The sequence below is a fragment of the Phyllostomus hastatus genome, unplaced genomic scaffold (assembly GCF_019186645.2).
Source record: "Phyllostomus hastatus isolate PE091 unplaced genomic scaffold, TTU_PhHast_1.1 phas_contig_133, whole genome shotgun sequence".
In the NCBI taxonomy this organism is placed as follows: domain Eukaryota; kingdom Metazoa; phylum Chordata; class Mammalia; order Chiroptera; family Phyllostomidae; genus Phyllostomus; species Phyllostomus hastatus.
Window position 1 is genome coordinate 403114 of NW_025333577.1, and position 19097 is coordinate 422210.

General features: G+C 45.4%; 1 protein-coding gene across 1 annotated transcript; it reads left to right on the plus strand.

Moving 5' to 3' along the window:
• Nucleotides 1-1167: 1167 nt before the first annotated feature.
• On the plus strand, nt 1168-6928 carry LOC123825910 (zinc finger and SCAN domain-containing protein 5B-like). Its single transcript, XM_045849558.1, has 5 exons — nt 1168-1249; nt 4099-4487; nt 4835-5044; nt 6069-6219; nt 6366-6928. The coding sequence occupies exons 1-5, from the start codon at nt 1168-1170 to the stop codon at nt 6926-6928; spliced, it is 1395 nt and encodes a 464-aa protein (XP_045705514.1).
• The last annotated feature ends 12169 nt before the right edge of the window (nt 6929-19097 follow it).

Here is a 19097-nt window from a genome sequence, read left to right on the forward strand (position 1 = left end):
TTCTACTTATTTCTGCATTCATTGTTTGATTCCTGAAGGCATACTGACTAGAGGTACAATCCAAAACCCTTGCATATCGGCTGGACTTTCTAACCCACTGAGGACCCAGCCAGGGCTTAAAAATCTGTTTTAATTTTTGTCTCTCTAGTTTTTAAAAAAGGTAAAGTTGACTGATATCAAACCAGTTATGTAATCTATTTTGAACAACAGTTTAATGTATTCATTTCAAGATACTAAAACGAGTTTTAAATGTTTTTAAAGTGACTCTTCCTTGTGTATGAATAGTTACTATTCACTTGTTCAATACCTTGTATTGCTAAATTGGTATGAGATCATTCTCTTACTCTCCTGGTGTTCTGCCTCTGGTTTGCTGTGTGTCTTCTCAGAAATACGTTCTTCTCACACTTTGTCGTTTTATTTAGAATGATTTTAAAATGTTCATCTATTTTTAGAGAGAGGAGAAAGAAGGACATCTTATTTTATGTGTGTTTTATTTTTCCATTTTTATTTATTTATTTTTAGAGACAGGGGAAGGGAGGGAGAAAGAGAGGGAGAGGAACATCGATGTGAGAAAGAAATATCAGTGGGTTGCCTCTCGCACATGTCCCGACCAGGGACGGAACCACCACCCCAGGCATTTGCCCTGCCCGGTAATGAAACGCCGGACCTTTCGCTTTGCTAGACAATGCCCAACCCACCGATCACAATACAAGGGACAGATGATCTGTTCTAGAATTGTACCCCTGAATCCTATGTAATTTTATTAACTAATGTCACCCCAATAAACGCAATCAAAATAAATTAAAAAAAGGTTTTTTAAAAATCATTTACAACTAATAAAAATGTAGGTGATCGTTCTCAAACTTGTTAGAACCTGTAGATCTCTATTTCTTTGTGATGTTTGTCTATGGCTCTATATATCTCGATGCCTTCAAACACCTCAGCTGTATGATAAATACCGTAATTCACTAGACTAGACCAAGGCACTAAATGTTGGGTCCAACTGAGGGTAATTTTTTTCTCCTGTGAAGTTTCAGCGGGAAAATTTAATCAACGCTGATAGTCTAAATGAGTGGGCGGTCCCATGGCCTTCGACCAATCCTAGGGCTAACAGAGAACAGGGGGGTGGGGCCTGGAGCTTCTGTATAAATGGAGACCTTTCATGGCATGGCACAGTTAGTCCAGCTCCAGACTCAGGGTGTCTTAGGCACCGGGGACGCGGAGAAGACCGAAGAAGACTGCAAAGAAGGTAAGGCAGGCCTGAGGATGTCTGAGGGCATTTTGAAATGAGGATGGATGGAAGTGGACTTCAGGAAGATTTGGGTTTATGTTCATGGTGCATTATTTCCGTGATCTCAGGAAAACAAGGTGTCTTCCTTGTTCCCCGTTCACTCGGAATTCTTGTACAACTCCTGGTTTAACATGCGTGGTGTGGTTTACGTTTTTATTTTAGTGCCTGATTTTATGTTATTTCACTTTTTTTTTTAGTGAGAGACTGCATATTTCTCTCTTTTTACCTTTACTTATCAGTTAAAGTTGACCTAGAGTATTATATAATTGTAGTTTCAGGTGTACAGCATAGTGATTAGACATTTATATTACTTAAGAAGGGATCCCCAGAATAAGTCTAGTACCCGCCTAGCACCATCCATGGTTAATACAATATTATTGACTATATCCCCTGTTCTGTACTTTACATCTCCAAGAGTATTCTGTAACTACCAATTAGTACCCCTCAATCCCCTCACCTCTCTCGCCCAGCCCCCCTCCCCTAACCCTTCTCCTCTCTGGCTACCATCAGTCTGTTCTCTGTATCTATGAGTTGGTTCTGATTTTGTTCTTTAGATCCCACTGATGAGTGAGACCAAATGGTGTTTGTTTTTCTCTGACTAAGTTCACTCAGCACACTGCCCTCCAGGTCCAACTGAGTTGTTACCAATGGCAAGATTTCATTCTTTATGATGGCTGAGTCATATTCCATTCAGTAGAAGCACCACTTGTTTATCCAACCATTTCTTGATGGGCTTTTAAGTTGCTTCAATATCTTGGCTCTGATTTTTATTGCTTCCTGTGACTATGTGTTTTTCTTTAATGTGAAAGGAACCTGGAGGGATTAAAAATAAACAGTGGAATCACAGCCTTCTCCCTGATGGCAAACAACCTGAAACCCCTTAATTCCCTGGATTCCAGACAGTCTTTTCTCCCATCCCAAAGCTTGTGCAAGGATGCGTTCACCTTCCAGACAAGAAACTCTAGGAATGCTCGCCTCCCCCACCTGTCCTAGGAGTTCACCTTCCTGACTCTCAGTGACATTGCCCAGACCTTCAGAGGGACCCCCTATCTCTGGATAGAAGGAAGGTTCTTGTTTTTCCCTGGCTGTTTTCCTTGGAATCAAATGCATCTCTGGAGAAAACAGAAAATAGCTTTTTGACTTTAGGAGGTAGGTTCAGGACCCAGGCATAACTTCTTTCTAAACATCTTGATTCCTGGAAATTGCAAAGGCCATTGGGTTTTAATCTGTTTTCTGGAATGAGATTAAGTATAGGTGATTCAGCCCTGGCTGTGTGGCTCAGTGGATTGAACATGGGCTACGAACCAAACGGTTACTAGTTGATTGCCTGTTCAGACACATGCCTGAATTACCGGCCAGGTCCCCAGTGGGGGCCACATGAGAGACACCCACACATTGATACTTCTCTCCCTCTCTTCCTCCCTCTCTAAAAATAAATAAATAAAATAGTTTTTTCAAAATGTATACAGGGTTCTGTTAATCCATTAATCCCATAATCCTAGCAGCAGATTGTGCTGTAGGGGGTTGGGAGTGGGTGAGCAGGAACTAGAGGATTGTCCCATGGTACAAGGTTACCTTTAGTGGTAATGAAAAATGAGGTTCAAACAACAGAGGGAATGCCTTAAGAGGCACGAAACCATAAACTTTAAAAAAGAATTAAATGGGTGAATTTTTTTTCCTGTGCATCTTACCACAATATCAAATGATCTGTAGGAGCCTAACTCTATCTAGTAGGATTTGTGTGTGTGTGTGTGTGTGTGTGTGTGTGTGTGTGTTCTCCCTTCCCTGGAACAAAGAAGGAAATGTTAGGGGACAACTTCGGGTTAATATTTTCCATGTTTCCCCTGGCCAGGTGGCTCTCAGTTGGTTTGAGCATCGTCCCGTGCGCCAGAAGGTTGCTGATTCGATTCCCAGTGGGAGCGCAAACAGGAGGTAATGTGTCCCTCTGTCACATTGGTGTTCCTCTCTCTCTTCCTTTTCTTTCTCTCTCTCTCCAGTCAATAAACATCCTCTGAAGAGGATTTAAAAATAAATCTTTCTTTTGTTACTACACCACGTGCAATTCTCTGGTTGTAAATATGTTTCTGTATCTTCCTACAGAATCATGGCTGATACAGTGATGAAAAACTACCAATCTATTCTCTGTTCAGGGATGTCAAACTGCTTTTTACTGGGGGCCACATCAGCCATTGTGGTGGCCTTCCAAGGGCTGAAATGATTTTAGGACTGTATAAATGTAACTACTCCTTAACTGTTAAGAAGTTGAAATTACATTCAGCCCTTTGAAGGCAACTTCGAGGCTGATGTGGACCCTGGTGAAAATGAGTTTGACACCTGCTGTATCATATCTTGATAAAAAGCTATATAAGCTGATGTTACTATTAAAATACATTTTAGAAGCATCACACGTCATGACCGTATTTAATTTACAGTATAGTAAAAACAATATTGTTCCAACTCACAGATGAGAATACTGACCCCCTTAACCTGTGTGCATTTAGGAGTCAGAACCTAGGGGGCCATTCAGACGTGGAGAACCAGCATTTGTAATCAAATGTGGACATCAGAGAATGATAGTCCGGGTTAACTTCCAGGGTATTAAGTATGAGACTAGTGAGTGATGTCTCGTATTGTGAGGAGGGTTTTCGAGGGGAGGGAAGGGCAAAGTATTAGGTTAAACTCATTTTATTCCTCTTTTCCCCCTGCCCAACGTCTGGATTTATTGCAGAGTCAACCCCTTCCTTGGGTCTTCATTAGTTGCTGGCTTCAGGAAGAGTTCTCTCCAGTTACATTGAAAATTTTTCCAGTGACTATGGATGCACACCAGACATTCCTGTGTGGTCCTGGGAAACCCCAGGAAGGCCGGGGATCACAGCTGGTACCGTCTGCACTGCCCCAGGGAAGCCTTCCTGGCAGGCATGGACGGGACTCGGAAATGTGGCACGTAGCCTTCAGAGCCTTCACCAGCTCGAAGGACTCAGACCCGGTCCAGGATCTGCGGAAACTCTCTGAGCTCTGCCGTCTGTGGCTGAGGCCAGACCTGCACACCCTGGAACAGATTCTGGACAAGCTGGTGTTGGAGCAGTTCATGATCTCCATGCCCCTGGAGCTCCAGGTCTTGGTCAAGGATCACAATGTACATAGTTGCAAAGACTTGGAGGACATCCTGAAAAGTCAGGAGAAACCTAAGACATGGGTGAGTAGGAACCTCAGGGTTGGCATGGGGAAGGGAGGGCAGGCATTGGGGCCAGGCTGGAAAGGGCAGGTGGGATTGTTTCTGTGTCTTTGGTTCTCCAGTGGGGACCCTTGGAGATATCTGGATACATTGTGCGCTGTCAGATTGGGGGGCAGAGAGCATGCTAGAGGCCAGTGGTGCCGCTCATATTCTGTACTGCCCTAGAGAACCATGCAGCTTCGAATGTCGACTGTGTCAAGGTTTAGAAACCCTAGTCTGTGACCACACAAAGTGTAAATGTCGGGTCAGATGCATACAAAGAATATCATGCATGTGCTTCTTATTTTGTTTTGGTGTTCTCCCCACAGACTATAGTCAGCATTGAAGGACAGAAGTTTCTGGTGCACAATTCAGTCCAGATGGCTGGAGTGAAAGTGGGTGATGAGGACCCTGTGATGGGCTTGTCTATGAAGTCCCGGTCCTTCGTGTGTGAGGAGGAGGTACATGGCGAGAACAGCCGGGAGGTCAGCCAGGAGCCAGAGAATCAGTCAGAAATCAAGGACATGTCAAGGGAGCAGGTGAGTGTGTGATGCCCTGACTTGCAGGGAGAGGTGGGAGAAGGTCCAAGAGGAAGAAGCAGTGGGTGGAGTAATGGGGACATTTGGCCCAGGACATAACAGGACCTGTTAAATGCATCCCAAGAATGCATTCAATTCCTAGGCATTTCTGAACTCATCTGGACAATAAAGACTCACCAGTTTTTGCCCCTCCCCCACACACAGGCCAGTGAACTCAAGGCTAATTTTCTTCAAAAGGCATTTCATGAAATGATAATTGGCCAAAGGACCTGTTTTTGGAATATTGCCCATTTCTTAACTTTAAAGGAATGGATCTCCCTGGAGTCCTTTTGCCTCCAAGGCGACTGTAGCCAATGGCGGAAGACACTTTGGGTTGTCCACCTGCATGAGGGATGCTATGGGTTGTCCACCTGCATGAGGGATGCTATCGCTGTCCAGTGGGCCACTGTCCACTGTCCTAAATGTGCCACAGAATAGTCCAGGCAAAATGTCAACAGGGATGACTCAGGAAATCTGGGGCTAGAATGGCTGTGCTCCCACAGTCAGGAGTAGGGGGCATGTGGGATGTCCTGAAGAGACATGCTTAGAGAATTAAGAGTAAAAACTGTCAGATACAGGCCTGACTGGTGTAGCTCAGTGGGTTGGGCATTGTCATGCAGACTGACAGGCTCAATTTTCATTAGGGCACATGCGTGGGCTGCTGGCCAGGTCCCTGATTGGGGGCAAGTGAGAGGCAACTGATTGTTGTTTCCGTTGCACATCCATATTTGAAAAAAAAAAGGAAAAAAACCCTGTTAGCATAGACTTGACTGAAATATGTGGTGGGTACAGATGAACAACAGACAGTTGGGTGATGGTTTAGGTGCAATGGAGTGGCCCCCAAGACAGTCTGAGTAGAGCTGCAGAACTGCACCATTAGGGTAGCTGGAGTCTCAGAGCAGGGAGTTGGGTAGGTTGGGGGAGGAGGAGATGGAGCTTTCTATGCCTGAATGTACACACATCCATAATCCCTCTTGGTTGTCAGGGACAGACAGCTCTTCTGCCAGAGACCATCCCCGAGGAAGGCGACCTGGAGGGAGTGAGACTCACGAGGATGCTGGAGGAGGACCCGATGGAAGATCAGGAAGAGATGACGCTGCTTGCACTTCCAGAGCCTCAGCTCCAGAGGGGTCCTGGTGAGTGTGGGCACGGGGGCTTCAGTGGAGTTAGTGACCTGGCCGGGTAGGAAAGTTCTCAACCAGCATGAGCACTGGTTCCATCATGCTTGCTTGTTTTGAACACGCTCTCAGTTAAATGGTATGTGGTGAATCCTGTCTTCCAGAAGTTTCTGTGGGGATGGAGAGTGAGGAGAACCTGCCAGAAGGGACTGGCCCTGAAAATGTAAATTCCATCCACGATTGGGAGACGGACATTTTGCCTCAGCATCGGAAAAGAAAAGATCCTCAGGCTGCAAGAGGTCCCCTCAGAAGAAAATTTCTTTATGCCTCCATGCCCCAAGATGTTCCAGAAAAAGGAGCCATGTGGCTGGATGAAGGAGAACTCTCCAGACAGCTCAGGACTCATTCAGGTCAGGCACGAAGCATCTCGGGAGACACTGTCAGAAAAGGAGCCAGACGACGCACTCTGTCCAAATGTGCAGATGGCAAGAAAACATTTATGTGTGAATCACAACTAATGATTCAGCGAAGGTCACACACTGGAGAGAGGCCCTTCGAGTGCCAGGTTTCTACCAAGAGGTTCACACAACCTTTGGATCTGGGAGTTTACCAGCAAGTCCACACAGGTGAGAAGCCCTACAGCTGTCAGATCTGTGGGAAATGCTTTGCCCGTGAATCCACGCTGCGAGGCCACCGGAAGGTCCACACGGGGGAGAAGCTGTATTAGTGCAAGGTCTTCACAAGCGTTTTGGTCACAGTGGGAACCTCAATATCCACCTCCACACCCACACGGGCCTCAGGGCCCTCCTCTGCCCCGAGTGTGGCCAGGACTTCCGTCTACTGGGGACTTTGAAATGCCACACACACACACACACACACACACAACACATTTGAACGTTACTTCCTGAGGATTCCAACTCCCTTTTGCCCGAGAAGGAAATTGTGTCACCTGTGTTGGAAAAATGATGGCTGTCAGGCTATACCCATACAAGTTGTCTAGAACACAGTAGGGATTCTATACTTTGGAATTCAGATCCTTGAATAAGCACAGACCTTCCTTACTGGTTTGTTTTCCACCTCATTATAACCTATTGTTTCCTTCCAAACAGGATGTTTTCTGGTTGTTTATTATACTCTTTCTTCCAATGAAATGCAAGTCTGGTTCATTGTTTCAATAAATAGCCCACAATTCAACCATAATCTCTTTTGTCCTCTTGTTGTTCTTTATTTCATTGTAGAAGGGGGTGATCCCAGTAGGGAGGCCAGATTTACTACAGAACAGCCAGTCCAGTGACCATTTCTGCTTGACCATGCTGTTCCCAACACCTGGACTCTGCTTTGAAGGGCTGAGTTGTTACAGAACAACAAGGGAGGACCTAAGGGTGATATACTGTTACAGCAAGGAACCCCCCAGGTTCGTTATGTCTGCCACCAGAGGAAACACGTCTCTCAAATCCCTTTCTGGGGCCCCCCTCTTGGCTGCACCCTGTTAAAATCCCTCCTTTTAGATTTACACCCACTTTATAATCTTATAAAAGACAATAGACGAAGGTCTCATCTTCTTGTAACTACTTCTTGCTGGATATGGATGTCATCCTACCTACCCTTGGGTCAGGGGTGCCCTGAAAGGGAGGAGCAATTAGCACAGATGGAGTCCTTCCTGTAAGGGGAGGGACATTACAGAATCCCAGTCAGTTAACTGTCACCAGGAAGTCCCAGGCTTGGTGTCCAAAGGCTGGCATTACTGGGCCATAGGCATCCTGGTCATATTCTGGAAGTGACAGATTTGGAAAGAATTGGAAGGCACAGTTAAATCAGAACCACTAAATGACAAAGGCAGGGACTTAAGTAAAGAATGGCTTAGCTGGAGGAAGGTGTACAAGGCATGCTACACCTATCCAAAACCCTTGTGGCCCACTATACTTCACTCGGGCTGAGGAGAATATATTAGAATTTCCCTTCTTTCAGATATGTGGTCCCTTTCTGTCCAAGCCCTCAAGACACAAAATGGGAAATCAGTTCTAAAGTGAAGCCCACAGACCACCCGATCACTTCACCATCCCAACCATATAGGTTCAGCCAAACTGTTGAGTCTCAGGGTGATGATGAACATGGGCTCCTTAAGTGAGGCCTATATTGCACCCAATCCCTCAGGTAATGATGTCATAGACATATGCTGTACAAAAACAGAAGAACACACAGGTTAATTGACAACAGTCCCCAAGCCAGTCTCTTTGCCTGGGAGACTGTCTTTTGGGAAGACATTCATTTTGGAGGCCCTTTCTGCACTGACATTTAGCTATGGCAATTGGACAGGTCCGCCATACCTGTAAATTGTACATCTTTGGTGATCTTACAAACCCAGTTTCAACTTTCAAATGAAAACAAACTTTCAAGACAGTTAACTGTGCCATTCTGATGTCCAGTACTGAGAATTGTGATTTTCCTTGAACTGCAATTTTCCCCCTTAAAATCACCCTCAGCATTATTACAGGACTACTTTGTGTCCTGCTTTTTATTTTCCCTGTTCGTTTGCATAAACACACCACGAGCAGCCTGGATCACTTATGATCTTTAAGTCTACTTTGCTGGAACTCACAGAGGGAACCTTTAGATTGATTTCTCAGTCTGCCCCTCGGGGCACAGAAGCATAGCCACACATCTGCCATCTGGCTTCGCCTGTATGAGTGGTTTCACTCAAATCCTTGAGGTTTCCATTGTGCCTACATGTTCCTTTTTGGCCATCTTCCAGGAAAGCAACTTTCATTCCTTCCCTGGCAAGACTGCCATTAACTGCACAACCAACCAAAGTACCAGGCTTTTCTTGTGGGCTTATATTAGCTTCACAAGTCAATCCCAGTTCTTCAGGGCTCTCTGGTGATGACAAGAACCCATACATGCATTCTTTAGGAGTGACATTCCCGTCAAAGTCTTGGTTAACAAAACCAGTATTAATGACTGGTCTTATTGGATTTATGCAAGGAAACCTTATGTCATCACTCATTCCTTCAGAATGCCAAATTCTGGAGGGATCAGGTAGACAGAGAAATACAAAGTGTGAAGGAAAATCCTTTTCATTCTGATATCCACCAGGCTTCTCAAAACTTTCACTTCCACTGACCTTCTGCAACACTCACAAACCCTCTAATCTTTCTTTCCTACACCTTCTTCATTTACATATCATATACTTCTCCATTTATTTTCCTACAGAATGTGAAGTTTCAACCTTCCCTGGAATCCTCCGTTTCCTTTTCAGAGCAGATACAGAGCAAAATCCAAAACATAGAGTTCCTGAACACTATACAGGTGGAGGCATTCTGTTGCACTAGTGCGTCCATTGGTGTCTCACAGAGACATGCTCCTTCAGGCCCAGTCTCTTGGCAGAGACATGCCTCCTTTGCCTCAGGCTGAAACACTCATCAGCCCCAAATGACCCCTCCTGGGGCCAGAGAGGCAAACTGTAAGTGACCAGACAGGGGCAGCCTGGGAGCAGCATACTAACCAAACCATTATCCACAACTCCATTGTTCCAAAACAGTGTTCAGAAACCAGTTTTCAACCAAATGATTTCACTTTTTTCCTCCCTCCCCGTTTTGTTTCCTTTTCACTGTTCCAGGTGTGATTGGGCAGCCAGTGCACTCAGGAGGAACGCAGAAAAAAATCTCGAGACTGGAAAAATTCTGTAGTCTCTCTCTCACATCTGAGGGAGTCAGTTTGCCATGGACAATTATTGTCCTCGAGAAGTCGCCAAAAACTGTTACAGAACAACAAGGGTGGCTTAAGGGCAATATACAATTACCAAAAGGAACCCCTTGGGCTCGTTATGTCTGCCACCAGAGGAAAGACATCTCTCCATGCCAGAGATTCCTGAAAAGGAAAGGAAATGCTTATTTAATTCCATACAGACTTAAAGTAGTGACCTAACGTCTTCATCAAAATCCCAAAGTCCCTTAAAACACCCACAAACATGCACAGTCCTTCCTTCCCCCTTTGTCCACTCTGGGGTACCATATCTCAGGAAAAGAAATATAAGTCAGTGGCTCAGGCAGTCCCCAGTTCTTCTCAGTAATCCATCTCTGCTGGTAGACTTCCCTCTGTTCCTGGCACCATCAGCTGTGTCACCAGAATCTCTGCTAAAGCCGGAGTCCTCACTCTGCTAAAGACCCAGTGGTTCTCTCCCTCCGATATTGCTGTCGCTTCTGGGTTTAAATCTCTGCACCAATCTTCCTCTGCAGCCCCATTTCTGATTCCTCCCACAATTGACCACACCTGCCAGCATTCTCATATCCTTCCAGCTTCACTTGCTCCCATTGTGGTTCTGGGCAGGTGTGGCCCCATGTCATGGAGCCAATCCTCTCCAAGCTCCCATGCAGGTGCTGTAACTTGGGGGACCTGGCCCTCAGGTAGTCTTGGTGGGGAAGTTACTTCCATTCCCCTGGCTCAGAGCATGGCCACAGCTATTTAACACGTCTATGTAACCAGTTAAAGGTTACAGATATGTTAAATGACCACACCAGAGGGGAGCTGCAAAGCTGTTGTTATGCAAAACAGCTCTCAATGGCTCTGCTCCATTTGTCCCTTCGCCCAACCCACACCTGGAGGGCGGGTGATGACAGCCTAATATTTCCTGGACACCTTGAGATCTGGACCCCATTCTCAACCCCTATTTGGGGTCCCCCGTCTTGGCTACACCCTGTTACAGACTGAGGGTTTAGAAGGAGGCTGAGTAGGGCCATGTGTGGCAAACAATCCAGTCACTGCCACCTCTAGCTGCGCCCCCCAACCTGCTGCATCCACACAGTTTAATTTGATTGTTGGAAATTAAAACCTGCCAAAGCAGAAACTGGGGGTGTGGGTCCCACGTGCTGGTTGAACCAGCCCTCCAGGTGATTGTCATAGAGGTGATCCCTGAACTGCAGCCCTTCCTCCCTGGTTCTTAGGCCTGGAGTCACCTGGTGGGAGTTTTGCTTCATTTTGGTTTTATTTTGAAATCATTCTAATGCCACAAGAGTTCCAACAAAAGCTCAAGGAGGTCTCCAGTATTAAAAATGGCCTGAGAGCTGTGCAGGTGAGTGAATTTAAACATCCTAAGGGGACAGGGTGACTGGGTTTGCTTGTATTTCTTCCCATCCCATTGCCTCCACTGGTGCTCTTTTCAGAGATTCAAGGGTGGTTTTGGTCTCCAGAAAGGCCACAGTTGTTTCTCAAGCCAGCAGCTCCCATTGAAACTCTTGCAGCACTGATGAACTTGAACTCAGCCATGAACTAGCCTGTCCTTCCCCATGTCACTGGCTTCTCTCCTGCCCCCTCCTCGGCCTCACAACCTCCTTGTTTTTTTTTTTTTCCCCAGGTTTGTAAGTATCAACACCCCCTTTTTATGGGTAAATTACCTCAGATTGTTAGAATGAAAAATTAAAAATTTTTGGACGTGGACATGTTCACCATGGAGTAATGATGAAATACAGAGAAAATAAAAGAAGACATCTTAGAAGTGTGCTTTCTAAGTACAGAGTTTTTAAAAATAATGTAAGTGGTTTTAAAACATGTTTTCTAAGAATTTCTAAAAAATTCCTGTTAATACCCAGAGGTGTTAGTTGTTCAGGAGTCCGCAAGAAACAAAGTGGTCGGGGGTGGGCATTGTTCCATTTGGAGCACTGAGGTTGAAAATGTTAAAAGTTGCAGGATTAGCAGTGTGGAAAAGTATCTTGAGTCATTGACGTTAAGGACATTTCTGACAAGGCAATGTTCAAGGTCTGAGGAGTGACTGAGAATTGGACAAGACAGGGCTGTGGCGTTTCTTTGCTGATTCAGGTTTTTCCCAGAACAAGGTGGTGATGTCTAAGCTGATGCTCCCAGAAGCACAAACCACTAGGTTATTTTGAACATCTTCAATTGTTACCTTGTAAGGACTGTTGATTCCAGAGCTCGTTTGTAGAGTTATTATGACAAACGTCCACTAGATAGCAGCAAAGGCCATTGAATAGGTTCCTGATGGTTTTTGCTCCCAGGTTTAAAAAAGAATTGCTCTTAATAACTTTATTTAGCTACAATGAACGGACCAAAGAAAGTCATGAGTGTAATACGAATTTTCTGTTATCACCTATATGCATAGTTTAAAAAAATGTGTATAGCTTTAGTAATTCTTCTATTTCTTATTTTTTCCTACATGTATATGTATAAACACACATCTTTATTATATTTTCCCCATTACCATTTAGTCCCCTTATATTCTCCCCTTACCTACAGCATATTTATTAAAGTGTACTTTTATGTCTTTTTAACATATGAATAACAAATTTGGTCTTGTATTTAATAAATAACATTGCTAAGGGTGAAGTGATTAAGTACAGTTAGGTGGTTACAAAACAGTCACAGGGATGTCACATACAGCACAAATGTCAAGTTTATTAAAAAATAACTTTATTTTTTAGCCCTGGCTGGCATAGCTCAGTGGATTGAGCGTGGGCTTGGAACCAAAGTGTCCCATGTTCGATTCCCAGCCAGGGTACATCCCTGGGTTGCAGGCCATAACCCTCAGCAACTGCACATTGATATTTCTCTCTCTCTCTCTCTCCCCCCCTCCCTCCCTTCCCTCTCTAAAAATAAATAAAATCTTTAAAAAATATTCAAAGGCAGATGGATACACCTTTAAAAAAATAACTTTATTTTTTAGCCTTGGGTAGTGTGGCAAAGTGGATTGAGTTCCAGCCTGAGAACCAAAAGGTTGCCACTTTGATTACCAGTCAGGACACTCCTGACTGTGGGCCAAGTCCCCAGGAGGGGGCACTCAAGAGACAACCATACACTGATTCTTGTCTCCCTCTCTACCTCCCTCCCCCTCTCTCTAAAAAATAAATAAAATCTTTAAAAAAAATTATGTTTTAATTTTTCAGTTACAGTTAGCACCCAGTATTGTATTAGTTTCAAGTATGTATATTTTTAATTGGAACAAATTCCAGAATCAACTGCCAAGCTGTTATATAACCTTTCCTGATGTCAGAATTATTTAAAGGCTCAGAAAGAGAAAATAGAAAGACACTCAAGATAAAAATGGACAAAAAATTTAACTCAGTCATTCCCTAGTTTTTAAGAAACTGGTGGAATGCCAAAGAAGAAAAGGAGTTTAGAGCTCCTGATTTCAGATAGATATGGGATACAGCCTTGAGGGATAGGTTTTCAAGGTTTCCATGAACTATACCAAGTTAATTATTACTGATGGCTCCCTCCCCAAAACCATAACAGAAAAAGAAAACAGCCAATTCATATCAGCATTTTTCATCTTAAATTTTTTTAAAGAAGCCTCTTTAAAAAAGAGATGTTTTTTTTACTTATTTTTAGATGGAGGGGAAGTGAGGGAGAAAGAGAGGGTGAGAAACATCAATGTGTGACAGATACATCCATCATTTGCCTCTTGCACGCCTTTAACTGGGGTCCTGGCCTGCAACACAGCATGTGCCCTGACTGGGAATCGAACTGGTGATCTTTTGGTTCACAGGCCAGCACGTAATCCACTGAGCCACATTATCCATGGCTCCCCCCCATTTTTAACATTGTGACATGGCACACATAAGATAAACTTTAGTATTTAGAAATTTTTAAAAAAGACTTTATTCACTTATTTTTTATAGAGGGGAAGAGAGGGAGAAAGAGAAGGAGAGAAACATCAATATGTTGGTGCCTCTCACATGACCCCCAATTGGGACATGGCCTGCAACCCAAGCATATGCCCTGACTGGGAATCAAACCTGCAACCTTATGGTCCACAGGCTGGCACTGAACTACTGAGCCACACCAGCCAGGGCCTTTGACCAGCTTTTTAACTGGATTGTTAGTTTTTTGCTGTTGTTGTTGGTGGTGGTGGTGAGTGTTAGATTTTTTTACATATCCTTGATATTAACCCCTTATCAGGCATTTGCAAATATTGTTTCCCATTCTTAGGTTGCCTTACACACTGTGAATTATGTCCCTTTGATGCAAAGATGTCATTTTAAGATATATTTTATAACATTATTTAGTATAATTAAGATACAGTCCAGTGCACATATTATTAGTTTATGGATTATATACTTCTGGCAGACCTGTGAAGGCATAATCAAAGATAACAATTTCCATAGCCCTCAGAAGTTTCCAGGGCAGCCTGTGTGGTGCACCCCTCCCCCCTGCCCAGGTGACCACTGATCTGCTTTGCATTATTAAGGGGTTAGTTAGCGTTTTTCACTACTCTAAACAAGGGGTATCACACCATTAGCATGGACTCTTTGGGTGTGCTTGCTTTCACTGAGAAATCTGACTTTCTGATGCACCCCTACTGTCCTCATATCATGAAATCTTTCTTCTCCTTGTTGAATATTATTCCCTCGTGTAGACTTAACGTTGTTCTATTTGTTAATGGACATGGGAGTTGCAAAATGTGACCTTTCATCACACACAAAATTCTCCTGAGTACCTGGGTGTGTCTTCATTCTGTTTGCTTCTGCAGGTCTGTTTATTCAGGTGACTGTGCTCCAGGAACATACTCTCTCTGTTGCTGCATTTCAATAGGCATTTTTCTCATGATTGTCTTCTTTTTATTTTAGTTTGTGTGTGTGCACGTTCTCTTTTCTGTGAACTTTAGACACTATTTAATAACTTGCATCAACTATCCAATTGAAATATGGCTTTCATTGTGTTTTCTTTGCAACTGGACTCCCAGCCACTGGCAACATACCCAGAACGTGTCCTGAAATTAAGGAGTATTTGCTGAAGGGGAGAGTGGATAATACCATGTGACACAAGAAATATGAAGAGGGTCCTCACTGAGGACTGGCCTTAACCTTCCAGTAGGAACAAACTGTCCATGACAATCTGATGACTGAAAAAAAAATAAAAGCAGGTTACTTAACTGCAGAGAACACGTGGTTCACTTGCCTTGTTAGCCCAGGTGCTTGCATGCACCTGCAGATATGCCTGCAGGTGTGCAGGTGCATGTGCATGTTCAGGTGCATGCAGGTGTGCGCGCAGATGCATGCATGCACGCACGTGTGTAAAAGGGCCACAGCACACTGTGAAGAGGGTTACTGTGAAGAAGAATAAAGGGGAAAACGTGCAGGGACACTGGTGCTTTCTCTGCATTTTGAATGCTGCCATCTGTGGAAACAATGCAGAGACTTCCATTTCAGTTGGAAAACTTGTTGGAGACAGAGGAGTTTCTCCTCTGGAGTGCAGGGTGTCAACTCCGAGCCTGACGACCTGGGGTGGGAGTAGGGGGAGAAATGAGCAACCTGACATCGGGGACAGCTTGTGCGTCAACCGCAGAGAATCAGGACACTGCCAGGAGCCCCCGTCATCAGGCGCAGGGGAAAAAAGAAAAAAAAAAAAGTTGCTGCAGACACAGGCGGGTCCCTCCTAGACACTGCCCCCGGGACTCCCCTTTTTGGAATTTCAAAGTTTTCATTTCCTCTAATGGGTTCAAATTAATTTATTCCCAAACCTCTCACGCCTGTGGCCTCCACCTGTGTTTCCCGCCAGCCCCAGGTGGGGCAAGCAATCATCCCCACTCATTGCACGGCCTGCCAGGAAAGAGCAAGAACCCAGTAGCAGGACCTGCGTCCCTACGAGGCTGGTTAAGGCTACCTCGACAGATCCCAGAGCACGAGGCCCCCGGAGGCCGTAAACTGGACCCAGAAAGTTCACTCTGTTGACATGGGAAACTTTCTTTGCCAAAGGCCAGCCTCCAGGGTGGTGCGCTGAGTGTCAAGGCTGCCCGTGGAAACAGCGCTCCAGGGGCTGTTTCTGGTGCTAAAGTTAATATCTGTTTGGAAAATACAGACCAAGGGCAATGGAGAATATATAAATTGCCCATAACCTTGGGCTGTAGACAAGCAGTTTTAATGGCATTTCCATTTTTTTTCTTTTCAATGGTCACTTGTATTCATTTTTCAGTTAGAGTTGGCGTTCAATATGACATCAGTTTCAGGTGAGCGCCCCAGCGATCAACTGTTTATAGGACTTGCCAAGTGCTCCACCTGCCGAGTCCAGCACCCGCCTGGCACCATCCACATGATCGCAGTATTCCTGACGGTATTCCCTGTGTTGCACCTCACATCCCTGGGACTATTCTGTGACCACCAGTCTGTCCTTCCCAATCCCTTCACCTTGTCACCCAGCTCCCCTAACCCCTGCCATCTGGCAAATATGTGTCTATTCCCTGTATCTATGACTCTGTTTCTGTTCTGTTTGTTTATGTTGTGTTGATTACACACAATATAAATAAGTGAAATCATTTGGTATTTTATTTTATTTTTATTTTTTAGTTTATTAAAGATTTTATTTATTCATTTTTAGACAGGGGGAGGGAGAGAGAAACAGAGGGAGGGAGAGAAGCATCGTTATTTGGTTGCCTTTTGAGAGCCCCCTACTGGGGACTTGGCCCCCAACTCAGGCGTGTGCCCTGACTGGGAATCAAAGTGGTGACCCTTTGTAAAGATGTAAAAATATATCCAGAAAGACAAGGAGGTGACTTCCTCTCCTTGGCTCAGGGGGTTAGACTAGAGAACCCAGCTGAAGTCCAGGACATCAGGGTTCAGTTTACCCAAAGAGAAAAACATCCTGAGGATTAGGACCCCCAAAAGACTCCACCCAAGGCCCCCTGGTGGTCCCATAATTGCCCCAGGGGAGGGTGTGGTCCAGGTAGGGAGGACAGTGTCCCACCTCAGCCTCTCCCTTCAGGAGTCCAGGTTCCTAACCCCTAACTCATGTCCCAGACCACACTGTGAGGACCTCTGGTTCTGGGTTGTTGAGACCCCTGCAGAGGTAGAAATCCTGTTTCTGCAACATTTTAGCAGCAGGAATTCTGGAAAAACTGTTTAATGCCTTTGTCCCTGGAAATTCTTTGTAAAACTACTGAACTGTTAGCTCTGTTGGTTAGAGCATCATCCCGATTGCCAAGGTTGTGGGTTCAATCCCCCGTCAGGGACCATACAAGAGGCAACCAAAAAATGCATAAATAAGTGGAACAACAGATTGATTTCTCCGCCCCACCCCCCAGCTTTCTCTCTCTCTCTCTCCAATAAGTTTTTAAAGAACTGGAGGGTGAAGTGAGTTCTTCCTTGCAAGACCCTGCGGGGGAGGTGGCACATTGACATTACCCCTGACTTGTGGGGTGCCCGAGACCTTCTCCATCTCTCTGAGTCTTGATCTCTCCATTTCTGTCCAGGGCCGAGGAGGCAGGTCGCCCATAGTGCTGCCTACCTTCTGGGTCCTGGTAAGTGAGCCTCTCTGAGCACTCCATCCCTGGCAGGCTTGGACCCTCAACCCACATCCACTGAAGTTCACAGGTTTTATTCCCACACTGGAGTCAGAGCACTGGGTTCAAGTCCCAGCTCTGCCATTTGCCTGCTGTGTGACTCTCATCTCCCTCAGTTTCTTCACCTGTTGCAATGGGTACAAGATGGTTCTTGCCTCCTAAAGATGTTGGGAAATCTCCTCCATCCCAACTCCCCATGTCTCCACATACATCCTTACTGGGTACTTGGCAATGTGCTGCCTCGTGACATGCTGGTGGCGCAAGGAGAATTCCTGTGAGGCTCAGGGCATGGTTTATCCTGGGCCTCACTCGGTGGTCCCAGCAAACCCAACCTCCCACCACTGTGTGGTGAAGGGCACCTGAGGCCTGGATCCAGAGGGACCTAGTCATGTTCAGATGCCATTTCTGCCACTTGGAGTGGTCCTTGTGAGCAGGTGACTTTCCTTCCCAGGGTCACAGTGTCCTTCCTCACTGGCAAGTAGAGATGGTCACAACGGCATTATCATTACCCTCCAAGAACCACCCGGCTTGGTTCTCACCCCTCTTCCCAGCCCCAGTGCTCCTGCTCCAGAGTGCTGAGCAGGACGGGAAGAAGGTGACAACTCTATAGACCCTGTGAAAGGACACTGGTGAGTCACCTCCATTACTGCCCTCTATGTCCCCACAGTGGCTTTGGAAAGTGGCCGCTGTGGGGGCCATGCACTCTTTGGAAGACTGTTCCAATGCTCAGACAACAGTCAGCATAGGGGAGGAACAAAAGGGCTCATAGTTGTTATTTGTAATGTTATCTCCTTGCTATAACACCTCCCCGGCCATTTCCCCCTGGATCCCCCAGCTCCTGCTATCTCCTCTTCTTGCCTTACCACATAATATCTCTGAGATTTCCCTCCCCTTCTCACTCCACATCTCAAGGGACAGAATCTCAGATTTGCACAGGGGTTTGGACACCTGAGTGTGTACACCATAAATGCAGCCTATGAATTGGACCTGATTTTCTCATGGTTGGCACCTGCCAACTGGGGTCAGTGGAGTGTACCTGAGGCAGGATTTTTAGCTTCCACAGTGTTCACATTTGTGGCTGGGTCCTCCTGTAATGTGGTGGCATCCTGATCATTGGTGGGTGTTTAGCAGCATCTTTGGCCTCCCCCACTAGAGGGCAGTACAAACTCCAAGCTGTGGTGACCTACAATGTCTGCAGACATTGCCAAATGTCTCAAGGGGGGCAAAATCGCCTCTCAATGAGACCCACTGAGTACTTTAAGATCCCAGGAAAATAAGGAAGTAGTATACAGTCTTGTTGAAGACAGAATAATTGTTGGCTTTGTTCCTAGATGAGTTGCCCTATTTCAACCCTCAGCCTGTTGGCAAGAGGACTTGGAGGAAGACTCTGGCCAAACAACTCATTGGAGGTAAAGGCAGGGGAGGTATGGCTGAAAGAAATAAACATGAGAAGGAGAAAAGTGAAGTGGCAAACAGACACTGAAGGTCAGGGAAGGTGGAGAGGAAACAGAAATCCACCAAGAACCCCCGTTACTTACAACCACCACCCCTACTCTCAACTCAGAATGCCCCTCTGGCTTGGAATCTGCCTTCTTGAAACACTGGGTCTCTT

Excerpts from the sequence above, each read along its gene's own strand:
- LOC123825910 (XM_045849558.1), top strand. The coding sequence starts at position 1,168 with ATGGCACAGTTAGTCCAGCTCCAGACTCAGGGTGTCTTAGGCACCGGG. Across the intron at positions 5,045-6,068 it reads AGGACATGTCAAGGGAGCAG|GGACAGACAGCTCTTCTGCC; the intron begins GTGAGTGTGTGA and ends CTTGGTTGTCAG. Across the intron at positions 6,220-6,365 it reads TCAGCTCCAGAGGGGTCCTG|AAGTTTCTGTGGGGATGGAG; the intron begins GTGAGTGTGGGC and ends CCTGTCTTCCAG.